The sequence below is a fragment of the Aedes aegypti genome, chromosome 3 (assembly GCF_002204515.2).
Source record: "Aedes aegypti strain LVP_AGWG chromosome 3, AaegL5.0 Primary Assembly, whole genome shotgun sequence".
Lineage (NCBI taxonomy): Eukaryota > Metazoa > Arthropoda > Insecta > Diptera > Culicidae > Aedes > Aedes aegypti.
In genome coordinates this window covers 68,298,569-68,314,841 of record NC_035109.1, presented here as the reverse complement: position 1 = coordinate 68,314,841, position 16,273 = coordinate 68,298,569, and the positions used below count along the sequence as shown (strand labels likewise).

Genomic DNA, 16,273 nt, shown 5'->3' with positions numbered 1-16,273 from the left:
ATATTGTACCACGAACATGAATTTATGTTTGATAAAAAGTGTAGATTATAGATCGTTATAGATCTTTGAGCTACATTTCTAAACTAATGAACAGCGGAAAAAAAAATCAATAATTAAACATCGCATTGACAAAAATTCAAAAAAGGAAAATATTTCATATATTTTGCTCTATGCAAAACAACTTTTACTGAAATAATGTCAGGCGGGTTAAAATACTTCTCAAGAAAAGTTCAACACAAACATAGCGCATGTTTGTTTGACAGCTCTCACTGCTCGATTGGCTTACACTTTGAAAGAAACGCCAGCTTTGACAGAAATGACATATGGGGTGTGTATGATCAATACCTTTCCCCTTACATGCGTATGTTTAATACCTTTACCCTTACTGGCTGACAGCTGAGACGGTAATAGGCCTTTTCATGTAACAGGTCCGTCTATGCATTTGTTTACATCGGTGGAGGACCGGTGCATACAGTAGGCTGTCATTTTCATAGAAGAACTATCAAAGAGCTTCCCGATCAGCTGTTTTGGAACGTCATGTGAATATGCCTATGCATACGTATGCTATGATCGTAATATTAGTGTGTGCATGATGTGGCGGTGGCCGTCAGTCTTCCAATCGCTTCAAGTCCTTTAGTGTTAGAACTCCGGTGAAGTAAGCCGCATTCCGAGTGATTCTTCCCCAGTGTTATAAGATGGCTGACAGTTCCCCAATTTGGGATTGTTGAGTATTTACAAGACAGCTACATAATCTTTCTTATAAAGGATCGCTAGGTAGCACCAGAGTGGATTTAAATAAAAGTGACGTCAATGTCAAAACTGCGGCGAACTGTCGTTTCCATAAGAATCCGCGTTTTAATCGAGCAGGAAACCTGTCAAAACTGGAACATGACGTCACTCTTGTTTACAGGCACTCTAGGTAGCACAATAAACGCAGTGAGGAAAAAAAAAAATGTTGGCGAGATGGACCAAACCTGGTGTTAGCCTGTCTGAACGACAAATACCGCTTTGTTTCAATTTCCGAACAGACTCATATTCCGAACACTCGATTTTGTATGGCGACTTGGTTGAAATGTTTCGCTGAAATATGTCATCAAATTGTCAGGAAATTTTAGACATTTGGATTTCAATTTTAATGTCTTTCAATCTATTTAATACTTTGGAATTTGTAATGATTCTCTAGTTTGGGTTACTGACCCCAAACTAGCTCAAATAAACTTATTTGTGAAATCATTCATTTGAATACGATTTAATCGTGCTGTTCGGAATTTGAATCCAGGTGTTCGGAATATGAGACAGAATGAATACAGTGTTCAGCATTTGAATCAAAATATTGTTACATACTTTCACGTAGAAACAATACTAAAATTATTTAATTAAACTTTATTATCGGCACACCCAACAGCTAACAGTTAAGTTTTGCGAAGAAATTTAAATTTTCACAAATATCTGCTAATTCATGCCTATCAGATGCATTTAATGTCACTGTTGGCCTTAAGTGTTCGGAATATGAGTCAAAAACGGTACAAAAAAATCTCACGTAGTGCGGCTAGGGTAGCAACACGGGATATTTTTGATAATAAGGGTAACTTTGATAGTGCGAGACTCACAACATACTGAACGAAATAATATTATTTCTGTAAATCAGTAACTTTGAATCGAAAAACTCTGAAGCTTTATTTTCGAATAAGGCAGCATCCATTTATTACGTAACGCTAAAATTGGAAGTTTTTGACCTCCCCTCCGTAACGCTTTTCGTATGAAAATTTTCAATATTTTGTATGACTTGTAACGCTTGAGCCTACCCCTCCCTCCCCTTCGAGCGTTACGTAATTTGTGAACGGCGCCTAAGGTACAGAGTGAGAAGTATACCAGTGGTGTGAGAGGATCATTAGTCTATATTAAGAATAATGTAATTAGTAAATGTTGTTCTGATTATCAAACCGACAATAGCTTTATTAAAATTTGGTTGAGAGATATCGATAAAATTGACCCGATAATATCGATATTTGCATAGCCCCTAAAGGTGCATTATTGGTCAAAGCATACGTTAAGGCATTCTTTATATTGTTTACAATTTACAGTCGACTCTCCATAGCTCGATTTTCAAGGGACCTTCGACTTATAGGATTATCGAGTTATAGAATATACCGACAGACACAAATCTAAAACCAAAGGAAAAAAATTCTATGTTTCCAATACTTTTATGATCACTTCTTTACGAAAGTAATATTATTTTGTTGGTAGTACCGTTTTGATTCATATTACGGACAGCTTCTAATTCCGGACACTCTACTTTGTATGGGAAACATTTCACATGAAATGTTTCAATTTTTGATGTTCAAAAGTTCACACTTTCGAGGTTCATTTTAACCAAAATTTTCTATAGATATCTATGAAAATTTATAATACTCATCTGCCTTAGACGCCTCTTTAGAGGCTTGCCAATTTTAAATAATGATTTGACTTGTCTTTTTATGATTTTCATGAGCTGTCCGGAATTTGAATCAAAGTGTCCGGAATATGGGGCAAAAGTTAGGAAGCGTCCGGAATAAGAATCGTGAAAAGTCCACACATTTCTATTTATTTAAAATCATTCATGTATCAGAAACAAAATTTTCACCCACCATTCGAAAGTTAAAAAGGAATCATAGAGATTGATTTATTTTATATGCTTCCTGATGGGTTATACTTCATTGAGGCCTTAAGTGTCCGTAATATGAATCAAAACGGTATTTTATAATCTATTATTGGGAAACTTTTTCTCAAAATTATCGAAAAATCATATAATTTTTACTAACAAACAATATTTTTATTTTAATGTTTTTCAACTTTCATTACAACTTGCAAGTATTTATTCACCTCCAAACAAGAATTAGTTCAAATTTTCCTGAATAAGAAGGATTTTTATATAGATATCGAGTTATGGAGAGAAATTTACCTCTCATGTGACATTGACCAGTGGAGATATCGTGTTATAGAAATATCGACTTATGGAGAGCATATTGTACGGAAATTTGATTGGACCGAAAAATTCATCGAGTTATAAATATCGAGACGACTTTAGTTTAAAAATAAAACATACAACAGGGCGGTTCAAAATTCAATAAAGTTCGATTGTCGAATTTTCTATATTTTCCTCATCATCCATACGACTAAAATAGTGTCACGTGAAGTTTTCATATTTATCAGTGGGCCCCCTCAAAGACGTTGTAGGCTTATATGGTAATTACCATTAAGAAATGTGCCAATCCAATCAATGTAATATAATTACAGAATTATCATTCCTTAACAGAAACTCATTTTTCAAACTTTAATGAAGAAAGTTGTTGAAGAAACTAATCTTTTTAAAGTTTTTTTTATATATATATACAGTATTGGACAAAACATTTGCAACTTTTTCGATTTTCCATACAAAATGACCAACTTTGGTAAGCTAGATCTCAGTTATTCATCGTCCGATTTGAATGAAATTTTCACAGAACATCAGATATAACATGAATTTTAACATATATTTTTGAGTGATTTTTCCAATCACGGGTTTATAAAATATAACGGTTTATTTAAAGTGTGATTTTCGACGAAAAATTCAAAACTATTTATCTTAAAATCTGATAGCCCTACACAAAAGCTGTCTTCAGTAAACTTGTTCACCTCGTTAAAATCTACAACTTTGCTGGAGATACCATGAAGCTATTCCTTCAATATGTTTAGTTATTTATTTTATAAAAAATCGTCAAAAAACTGGCTTCAGTCAAACCGTTACTGCTTTTGAACTTGTGATTGGGAAAATTTCTCAAAAATATATGTTAAAATTCAAGTTATGTCTGATTTTCTGTCAAAATTTCATTCAAATCGGTCTATAAATAACTGAGATATAGCTTACCAAAGTTGGTCATTTTGTATCGAAAATCGAAAAAGTTGCAAATGTTTTGTCCAATACTGTATATAGCAAACAAATTCATGAATATCTCTTTTCCCATCCGTCGCATTTAATTGCTCTCTGCAGCAACTTCCTTTATCCTGGTCTGGAGTACTGTAATGTAAAAACTAATGTGTTTTAAACTTTTTTTTTTCAATTTCTGCATAGTAATTAACATATAAATCTACATCGTCTTTTGACCACCTTCAAATCTCCACCGAAAAAGCTAACAATTTCACAGAAAACCAGTTTCATCATAAGGATGGTATAGAAGATATGAGAGATTGAATTTTCAAACTTTTTTAAATTTTGAACTGCCCAAATGTTTACATAGTTATTATTTTTTATTTTGTTACGAAAAACAATTTTCGGGATTTGTCAACCCCCTTTCCCCCATGGTAAGATTTTTTGTATGAAAATTAAAAATAAATTGTATGACGCGTAAGAAATCTCTGACCCACCTTCCCCCATAAACCCTTACGTACCGTTTTGCATCGAATTCCCGGACGCTTCGAAAGCCGGACACTCTGAACAATTTAAGCCTTTTCTGATGTTAAAAATTAAATTAAATGTAAATGTTGGTTACCCATCAAATAATACATTAAAATTAAACATTTTAAATGTATTGACATCGTAGTAGGTGGTGAAAATAACCAGTAAAACATGAAAAACATAATCGCTTGTCATCGTAGGGACTTGTTTTTTCAATGCTTAGCCAGTTGGTTAAAATTCAGTTGAATTTATTCATCTTTATTATTCAAAGTATAAAAGCTTATACATGTTGTTTTAAGTTTTTTTTTTTATAGGTGAAATTGTATTCGAGTAAGTAAGAAATGTAGTGGAAAGTTTTTGAAAATTGAAAAAGTATGTGTTTTTAATATAAATTGCAGGTGTCCGGATTTCGAGGCAAAATTATGATATGTTTCAAATGCCGAACGCTCATGTTTAAAACTTCTGGTAAGTAAAAATAAACAAGATTTGGATACCACCGTTTACTAATGATATGTTTATTATAGAAATCTGTTATATTTCCCTTTGTCTGGTGGTTTCGAACGACGTGAAAGTACTTAATCGTGAAGAACAACTATTCGAAGACACGTCATTGAACTGTATAACTGTATATAGATAAGTTCTATACATGGTTAAGGAATGAAGATTGTTTTAAACGCGATTTCTAACGTGAAGATGAACTGTGAAAGACTACAAAGCGCATTTATATGATGAAAGTGATATGATAATGTATTTTAACAATAAATAGAATAATAAACATGTACCTGGCTTATAGAATTCGACCAAGGACTCAATCATTGTTCTACAAATTAGATGAGAAACTCAGTTTTTAAAGCATAGTAACGACGATGAAACCAGTTCTAGTTTTGATTGTTTTATTTGAGAAATTGCGAAGTAAATATTAATCTTTCAAACGTGTTGAACTGCAAAGTGATACTCCAATTTTCGAATCCACATTGAAAGAAAAGTCAAATTATACACTGAAATAGTACGATATATGTGCTCCAGTGCAGACTTATTGTGAGTCAATTGTACATACCACACAAAAGCATCATATTTGAGTGTAAACTACATACTATTTTAAGTAAATCACTCAAATGTCAAGCCACAATCACTCATTGGTTATTAAAAGTGAATATGATAAACGGATTACCTCTCTGAAAATTCAATGGTTTTATTTATCTGCTGAGAATAGGATCTCTCTTAACAATAACATCACTTATTTCAGTCCTACATAGATATCAACAGTACAAATACCAGGTGATGGCATTCTTGATACCTGTCATTTTTTTAAATTGAACTCTTCTATGTTCTCCATAAAGTTTAGATTTCATTTGGAGATTAAACTACCGAAAAATAGATTGCTGATGCGTATTAAATTTCCAATAACGGGTACATTAATTTATCACACATCATAGGTAACTTCAGCACAATTGTGAATATTATGGTAATTAATAAAGAATAACCTGACTACAAAATTTTAAAATAACATACATAAGACTATGAGAGTCTACGGAAAAATTAAAATGATTAAGAACTTCAGATTAACTTACGAAGTTTTTTGAGGTATTTTCTAGATATTCATATAATGCAAAACAAATGGAGATATAACTTCCAAAAAAGAATATCATTTAAGATGCTTTATTTACATGTAATTTTTCACAAATATTATGTTTCGAATGATGTTTAATGACAAAACTCAAGTGTCCGGAATTCGAAGCAAAAGTGTCCGGATTTCGAAGCATAACACATCTCCCAATTTCAATATTTTTAGGGATTTTGTCCAAATTTAAAGCTTTTTTTAATCAACTAATATGTGAAAAACATATTTATTTCGATAAAAATCTGAAAACCATATTCAATAGGCTCCAAATTTATGAATAAATCCACTGTTAAATGCTCCAAAGTGCTTAAGTGTCCGGATTTCGAAGCAAAACGGTAGTTAATGGATGGCATATATTAGTTCGACACTATTCCTTCATAAGGGCTTATCTGATATGATCGATTTCTCTTTATCGATACTCTCATTTACTAAAAACTTTGCCAAATGAAGAAATTTCTAATGTTTCTTGTTCATGAAGCACTATGTAATGATTCTTCATATTACAACACAAAATATGTTACGAAAAAAAGAATCAGGTTTCTGCAGCAATGTAAAGATAGACACGATGAGGAGAAATCGATCAATGCAGATAAACTTATAAAGAATCAATGAATGTAGGATAAATGTAGAAGTTTCATTCAGAGTACATCTTTAGCCTTTCTCTGTACAAACAATGTGTGAGTATCACAATATATCGAACAGCTTATTCAGAGAGTTGTTTCAAACATTGTTGGGTGTCACAAATCGTGACCCTGATAGAGGCATTACAGGGCCTATCTACAATTCAGCATCCAATAAATGCATCAATCTTACTGTCCAACAACATTCCCAGAAATCTGCCAGCCCAAGTGGCACAAGCACCACACGTGTCGTGACAATCGCTCCCAGCGGAGAAACATAACAAATTTGGTTCCAGATAACAATAAATATGGATTGAATAATGGCATTCGATCTAACCCCGGTCTCCTCGTTCTTCTCGGTTGATCACCGACATCCCAGTCCTACCTTTGCTGCCGTTCAGATCCAGCGTGCTGTGTGCGGCCAAGTCCTGGTGGAGGTACAAGATATGCACCACTGCTATCTTAATTGAATTTCCAATGCTGGCATCGGCGTAAATGCTGGAAACCTGTTGGGCGAAAGGGAGAAAAATGAGAATTATTAGAGCTCGCAGAGCTTACGGGTCCTAAAATAGCGTCGGAATAATAAGGCAAGTGTGGAATCTATTGGCGGGAAGCAAACGTGTGTCAAAGTTGCGCGGCGGTCCTAAAGCGGAACGAGGCCAGGCCAGGTCTGGAAAGGCCGTTGAGATTTATGGTACCATCGATCGACAGATTCCGATACGTGGCAGAGGGCAGTTAGTAGCACCATAACGGTTACACTGAAATCTGCATTTGCGTGAATTCCATTTACTTAATATTACGTTCATATATAATTTGTATGCATTCGAGTTCAAAGATTGTTTAAGGTTATCCAAAAGCTCCCTTGGACATACAGGCGTAACAAAAGATCACTCAGAAATTTAGGAGTGAGGATTATATTCAAGCAGATTCGGATAAACATACTTAATCTATATAGTTTAGCATTTGACATTGTTTTGCATTGCTCAAGGTTATCCAAGGAATCGATTGAGTACAGTTTTTCGGATCAACAGGCAAAAACGAAAATCTCATATTCATTCTCAAGACTCATACAAACAGGACCTACCTTGTTTTGATTTCAACTACTCATTCAGGTTATTCATGAAGTCCAATGAATATTTTTCTTTTTTTTTATAAGATCTGAAGACAAATTATTTAAACAGATCTTGGATAATCTTAAACTGTCTTTGAACAAAAAACTTTGTGGAACATATTTAAATAAACTTGTATCGGATATCGACCTTGATCAAAAACCTCGAAAAGATTACTTGTTATCCTTGTAGATCTGTAGACCTTTACTTAACGTGAAGATGCATCGAAGCCAAACATTGAATTTTCAAGAGCACAAATCTAGAGAACCAGACAACCGTTTGTGCTGAAAATGCTACTCACTGGTCACTCGCTGGTGGTGACCGATCGATTAGATTTTCAGCACCAACAGTTGTCAGGTTCTCTAGATTTGTGCTCTTGAAAATTCGAGGTTTGGCTTCGATGCATCTTCACCTTAAAGGAGTTATTCAAATCACCCATATCGACCTTATCGTTGAGCTAACTTGGCTCATTATATGAAATTATATTGAAAATTGACTAAATTGTATGAAAATTCACTTTCAACTTCGAAGGCGAGAATTCTGCCCGACCCATTACGTAAATGGAAGCTTCAGTGTACTAACCGTCGGAGAGTGCCGTGGTTGGTTCGACGTTTTTCCCCTGCGAGGGAGATGAATTATGACGCGCTACCGCCTCCTCAATACAGATTGTAAGTATGTATGGCATTGCAACAACACTTCAAGGCAGTAGCGCTCCTTCAATTGGATCAAGATAATTTTTACACGCTCAAGTGAGAGCGATTAATCAGTGAAGGAGATGGACTGCAACAAGTGCGCTCCTGAAGTGGCTGTTCAACCCTTCTGGTTCGGATAAGGGTAGCTTCTGCGGTCAAGTACCGTCGAGCGCCGTTGGGTCTGCTGCTACAAATGGGGTTCCAGAGAGGGTAATAATTGCGTGAATAATTGAATTTTCCTGTTTTGTTTCTGCTGATGATGGTGTCGAGATTTGTACTCCTCGTTGCAGTTGTATTTTTTTTTTGTGGCCGTAGGAGGATTTCCAACCACGAGTGGGTAACGTGGTGTTGCTAAACAAATTCATTTACATGAAAATTGATTGATTGTATTCGGATGCCGGAGGCAAGGAAGGAGTTGGTAGTAGGTTTTTTTTCTAGTAGAGTGAGTTGAACGAATGGAACCCGTTTAAAAGATGCTGGTTTTGTTGGACATATGAAGGTGGTTGACGGATCAGCTGATCTTTGTTTTTTGTGCGTTGGTGCAGAACGAATCGAGAGGGAACCGATTGATTAATGGCTTAGGTGGGTTAATTTATTAACTTGACACATATTCCGCAGCTCCATTGATGAATGACAACTGTTGCGTAACGGTTCAAAACTGAGACGTGGAGCTGCATCTTGCTATGACATTGCTCGATTGGAGTTTAAACCACTTGAGTACGAGAAAGAACTCTTGTATGCTGCTACAAAAAAATTGAAGATGCATCGGACCCTGACGCAAGTTATCAAGAGTATAAATTTATAGAACCGAATAGCACGCTGTAACTTATCGATTGATTTTCCAGCATAAACGAGTGATAGGTTTTGCAGATATATAAAATTTATGGTCTGGCACCGTAGTATATTCATCTCAAGAAATAGATCTAGAAGTCTACTATTCCAAGAAATTTATCTAATCATATTCACAAGATAGTTTGGCTTTAGATCAATACCAAGAAGTTACTACTAGAAATCTTTCGATTTTGTTCTGAACTCCGCCGATAGATTTCTCACAGTAGCATTTTGATTAATTTGATAAGAGTCTTGTCAAAATTCTTTCGTCAGAAATCCACCAGAAAGTTTCATGAAGAACGTTTAGAATTTTCCTAGAAATGACAGCTTCTAATATTATTGCCAGCAATTTACTAATGATTCTGTCAGAATTTCTCTATGTTACTCCCGAGAAATCTCTCAAGGATCTTGTAAGAAATATCACCTCATTTTTGCTCTCGGTTCAGAACTGTGGAAGTATTTTAGACTAACACACAAAGCGAAGAAGAGAAGATAGTGAACAACTTTTTTTCGGCATTTTTGGAAAATAGTGTTTTTTCTTCGAATTTACAAGACTGAATGCCTAACAAACAACTGAATGTTAATATCAGTTTATAGAAATTATGCCATAATAAGGTTTTCAGACGGGTAATTGAAAGCCACACAGAGAATAACTCGCAGATGGATAAATTTCCTAAGTTCGCAGACTAACAGAAGTCGCATAAGGATTGACTTAAAGTCATTTAATTATACAAGTTGCATTACACCCGCATCACCGTCATGATGGATGCCATCGTTTGAATGACGAGTTTCCTCGCAAAAGACGCTACTTTTCTAGTTCAATCGTATATTTCGTTTCGTCTCGTAAACATGTACAAAAAAAAAATCAAGTCAATCCATAGCAGTTGTGAAATATTGTTCGTTATCATAATTGAAGTGTCATTAGGTTACAGAATAATTCGCAATAAAATCTATGCACTCGCATTGTAAAGTAAGTGGGGCGAAAGTTGGAAAGGGACAAGAGCTTTTTTTTAAGATTTGTAGCTCAATTAAAAACTAATATAATAAATGTCATAGTCAGAGTTGGGACAAGTTCTGAGATTCACACTACAGTAGGCAAGCGTAGAAAATCACAGTCAGCGAAGCCAGTGAAACTCACGCCTATCGCTGCTGTAGGCAAAACACATTGAAAATAGGAGGTATAAATTATGCCTGTCATGAGGGAATCGATATTTTGTGTTTCAGCCAGCGAATTTTTGCCCCAAACTAGAATTGAACTCTTGTCCCACCGTCTGGGAAAGGCTCGTTCAAGACAATCAATTTGAAAGCAGTTATAGAGCCAAGTGGCCTTAAATGCTCTAATGGGGTAAAATGGCCCAGTTCACTTTTCAATGAAATTTATAATACTCATAGTACTTACCGGGTAGGAAATGCTTAAAATCACTCCGTTGGTAGTATATTATCATTCATAGTACTCTGGTCACTTTCATTTCCTTAACAAAGAATTATTATAGAAATTGGTAGCTTTGCGTGAATCCGTATCAAACACAGATTTCTAAAAAAGCTTTTTACACTAGCAAGTGCCATAACATTGCTCAAATATATTCATACACTACAACATATTGCTCTAATTAGTGAAAATTCAACACTTTGGATCGGTTTCAACCGTTTTCTGCATCGAAATCAATAAATAAATAATCAGTGACTCAACAAAATCAGCCATCTTGAGCTCGATGCGGATTCGGTCAAAGCTGAGGAAAGAACACGATAGGGATGTCCTGATATTCTGGTCGCCATCTTAGATTTCAAAATGGCGTCTGACATCGATTTCCGTCATCCCCTCGTCGTGCCCGTTCCGAAAATACTTATATTGCACTGGTTTTCAATGATTTCTCCAAACCGAAGGTCGTAATCTTGAATTGCTAAATTTGGAATTAAGTTTATTTTCTATGCCAATATATTCGGATAAATCGACTTTTTCTTTCTATCACATCAGCTCAAATATCGAAAAATTCTAAACATTAGAGCATCCCTACAGTATGATGACAATCTAACTGTGCATTCTACCCCAATATTTTGGTTTTGATTCGTTCTGTGCCGTCCATTTGGCATTTTGAACAAGTACTGTTTTTGAATGCTTCCTAATTATCAATATTTTACGCCGAACAAACAGTTTTTCAGGAAAAATATTCCATTCGGCCATAGAAAATATTGTACTATTGCGTTACGTTATAAGTTTCTATATATTATATCCATGTTATATGTTATATCCATGTAAAATGAGATTTAGCTTAAGTTAGCAGTTTGAACCATCTTCCCCTATCTAAAAGAGGGTAAATATCTCGGCCCTAGTTTATTTAGCAAAATTGTTGCCAATTTGTTTACTGCCTGGTATCTATTTCATTTCAACTCTAATAGTTTTCTGGAAATATTGATTATTCCACTAACAGGGCTGGTAGCAAATCACTTTTTAGTGACTTGGTCACTTTTTTCGACCTGGTCACTTAAAAGTCACAATTTCCAACATAAAGTCAATAATGTCACTTTTTTCGGAAAAATGGTCACTAAAATCACTATTTTCGTGATCTGCTGAACATTTAATTTACCCTGGTTGAGCTTTTCAAACTCCATAAAAAAATGAATATTTTTCAATATATAAAGAAAAATATAGTGTGATTGAGAAATGCAAGCGTCAAGAAAAATAGGGAATCCTGGCTAGCTTTCTGGAATAGGTGAATATTTCGTAAACATTTCCCATAAAAAATGGCAAAATTTTGTTAAGAAAATTTATATCACAGGTTTGGTCCAAATTTTTGGACCATAGTAAAAAATGGAGCTTGAACCGATGTTGCAAATGAAGTTTCAATTTTATTTTATACCAATTTTCATTTTTTATATTTATTTTGGAACAGGCTAGCAGCCTGGTATATTTTTGGTCGGATTTGAACCAAAATTTGAGCTGTTCCAAATCTGGTTTGACATATGTTTGTTTACCAGTTCGGATTGTTGTCCCTGAAATTGCTTTGTAGTCTAGGAGGTGAGGGTGCAAATGTTGAGTGATTTAAAAAGAAAAGCGAACATCAGGCTATTTTTCCGGGGAATCCAAGAATTTCTACGTGAATACATTTAAAGATTTCTCAACGAAGTTCTCCAACAGAGTCCTCCAGGAGCTCTTCCAGAAATTCTAGCGAAGTTGTTCCGATGTGTCTAACAAAATTTCCACCAGGAACTAATCCATGTATTCCCACCAGTAGTTTCCCCTTTGATTTTCTACGGGGACTTCTTTCAAGAATTCATCCGCGGATTTCCTGCAGCAATACCTTCGGGAGTTTCCTCCAGGAATCTCTTCGGGTATTTCTATCAAAAATTCGTAGATTTCGTCCAGAAATTCTTTCAGGTTATTCCTTCAGAAAATCCCTTAAGGATTTCCACCAGGAATTCTAAGAATTTGTTTCATTTGTTTCTAAGAAATCCTTCGGAAATTTTCTCCAGAAGTTTCTCAGAGGCATTCCAATAGCAATTCCACCGGAGATTTTGTCCAGGAATTCTTCTACAAATTGCTTCGGGGATTTATTCAGAAAATTTATCTGAGGATTTCCCCAGGAATTTCTCTGGAGATTTCCTCCTGAAGAAAGTGAATTTAAACTGTTTATAGTGATATCAGTGGCGATTCCCTAACGTTAAATATACTGTTAATAAATTTTAACAACACATATGCGGTTTCAATCGTTTACTGTTTGTTTACAATTTAAGTACTAGATACCCCAATTGATTTGACCGCTTTTAATCTGATCACTTTTTAATTTGACCTCCGATTCATTCAGAAAAAAAAATGATTAAACAGTCATTTAGCTTATGGAATGCAATGAAGTCAAATGGAGCGTTGTGAAACGAAACGCTGAATCAAAACAAAACAGCCAGAAGGCTAAACAGTAACACGGTTTTAAGTATTTAAGTTCAAATGGTTTGCATGAGGTACCGTCCAAATTAGCGGGGGTGCAAAATTGATCATTTTCAGGGTCGTAGAACATATGAATCCTGTAACCTCACGAGTTTTACGATATAATTGTTTTCAGAAATTCATTTATTGTAACGTACAGTTTAATTGTAGATTTTTGTGTTATAAGTTTTTACTTAGAAGAAAGGGTTTTAATTTTACAGAAATTCTGCCACAAATTGTACCTTGGATTTGGACATGGTGTTAACCTGAAAGTTTGTGAGGATGCTAAAAATATAGCTTAGCTTAGCTTAGCTTAGACTGACTACACATATCAATGGTTGCTATTCCGTGATTGACCAAAGTCAGTGAAAATGCATAAAGAATCAACTAGAAGTTCGACTGGGATTGGCCATAATCATCTTCAGTGTGCATAATTCAGTGCTTCTATTTATACAGGGTCAATAACGGCGCCGGCCACGTCCTTGCAGTCAAATGGGATTGGAGGAAGGAATGTTAGTGTGTAACCTTTGCTATTTGGAGACCGTGTTTACCTCTGCATCTCCACAAAGGTTACTGGGAGGGATGTTTGTTAATGGGGAGGATCGTTGGGTCACAGGATTCACTTTGCTAAGCGATTAGACCATGATAAATTATTTGACGCGAGCTAAGGATCAAACACTACTAACCTGCTTCGCGAACCGCGCAACTAATAAATCATGCCACGCGAGCGACGCGCGACACGATTGATCCTGTTCACATCGCCCGCCCCAGTTTGTGAGGATGCTAAAAATATATCTCCAAAACAGATTTTACTATCAAAACTCTTATCAATTTGCTCGTTTTGTTGAAAAATTTGATTTTATGCTACAGAGTAGAGAAATCCACTTGGGAGCATCAGAAATTATATCGGAATGCACTCACCATTATTTTACAATTTCTGAAAAATTGTTGTGTAATGATTCATTATGCAACTCAAAACAGTTGCGTAATGAATCATTACAGCACTGATTTCAGTTGCGTAATGACTATTCCCGCACTGCATACTTCAGTGCAGGAAAGTAGGCCGTTTTATGACAGATTGGCGTGATGAAAAACAGCCTATTACGATGACAAATTGCAAAAAGTTAATTTCATAACTAACAATAATCACATTGACAAGTGATCAATTTCACCCCGAAAAGGGATTCCCCGATTTTTAATTTTAGAGCTGATTTTCGGCACTAACATCACATTTGTTAGAAAATTTCGGTGCATGAGCCAATGAGGTTCACCGTCGTACTTGTTTTCCTGCACTTAGTTGTTTGGTATTGACAAAATTTTCGAAAGCATACCAAAAAAACAGTGAAAAATGATCAATTTCACCCGAAATTACGGTACTGCTGTTCTTTACATTCTAAATTTACCCAATATGTGCATTCGTGAATATCAATATAGAACGTATTTTCGTTTCTGGTTTATTCTATGACTAATACTTCTGGTTTTGAAGTCACTTTAAGGCCACTTCTCGGTCACTATTTTGTCACTATTTTGATCATTTTGGTCACTAAAGTCACTATTCTTTTGGCCTCTGATTGCTACCAGCCTTGCACTAAAGTTGAACTTTTGCCCAACCACTATACCATTTTTCATCATATACAATATGCACGCATATCATCTCCAAAAGCTCTGGGTTTGCTGTTTTCTTTTAATAACATTTTTGAAGACATCCTAGGGAGATTTATATTGACATTCATGCAATATTTATTTTCTGGGAGAATACTTGTAGAAGAAATGTTTAGAGTGCTTTGTGAAGGCTCATGCTGTCCGATTAGTTTTTCGCGCGCTCGGAGTGATTTTTTTTTTCAGTTAGCACTTCATTCGCGTGCCATCGGAGTTATTTTATATTCATGCTTATACGTGTTGACGCTGCGATTGTAGCTGTTCAGTCGAGGATGGATTACTGGTGAGCTCGTTTCATGTCTGTAATAACCAAGATCAATCCTGATCATGTAGCTTTGAAGCCCTCCCACTAACAAAACTGCTTCCCGTGGCATCCATGAACATTTTTGAAGAGGTATACTCGGTCTCTAGTAACAATGGATGTTACACTAACATTCCTTCCCTTCCCCGATGCCGGAGGGACGTGGCTAGCGCCGTTATTGACATTACTAATTTCAGAGTCCTCGAAAATGTACATTGAAGATGGTATGCTACTCCCAAGCTACATCTGTTGGTTTCCGTTACAATTTTGATGATTCTTGTCAATCACGGAGTAGCAAATACGAATTGTACGGTCATCAATGTTCATGCTCTGCTCATGCGAATACTTATAGAAGAATTCTCGAAAACTTATTCAAATAGACTCTAGTAAAAAAAGTATACAAACTTTTTTATTTTATCGATTCTACGTGTTCCGCAGACGAAAGTCTACAAAAAATGTTAAAAAGGTGATTCATTTTAAAACAGTTTTAGAAGACAGGTTGTGCTACTTCTGAATTAATTTTCTCAAAACCGTATGGAAGTTACTTACGTCGATTTGAAAAAGTAATCGAGAAATGTTTTAAATAATATCCTGAATTATGGTAATTTATTTAGAGTTTCTGTGTATTTTACCAAAGGTGTTTCAAGCACCACACTTATATCTCATAAGATTTTCCACCACAAATGCAATCAATAAATTCTACAGAAGAATGCTGCGCTTCCGGGTCGTTTGGCCGAATGCCAGTCGACCAAACGCCATTTGACCGAAAGGGTCAATTGGCCGAATGCCGTTTGGCCAAAAATAGTTTTAAGCCATCCATAAACCACTTGACTATTAATGGAGGGAGAAGGAGTCTAACTAAACACCACGGTCTACACAAATTTTTAAATTTTTGTTTCGATAAAGGACCACGTAAACTTAAAATAAAAAAATGACCACATGCTTTACTGCCCATAAAAGCATAACTTTTTTATATTGAATTTCGAACCAACTTTTTTTTTGCGACGTAAAAACATTCATGTTTCAATATATACTCAACTATGCATATACAAATATACACGCTTTGGTTGAAAATGTTGCGGAAAAATATGAAGTTTGTGTAGTCCC

General features: G+C 35.3%; 1 protein-coding gene across 6 annotated transcripts in view; it reads right to left on the bottom strand.

Annotated features, from left to right (window-relative positions):
- LOC5567517 (A disintegrin and metalloproteinase with thrombospondin motifs 9) overlaps positions 1–16,273 on the bottom strand; it is a 745,053-nt gene that overhangs the window by 113,568 nt on the left and 615,212 nt on the right. For all 6 annotated transcript variants that reach the window (XM_021852717.1, XM_021852719.1, XM_021852718.1 and 3 more), the window contains one exon: positions 7,041–7,161. In XM_021852717.1, the coding sequence (XP_021708409.1) occupies positions 7,041–7,161 (121 nt within the window). The remainder of the gene's footprint in view (positions 1–7,040; positions 7,162–16,273) is intronic.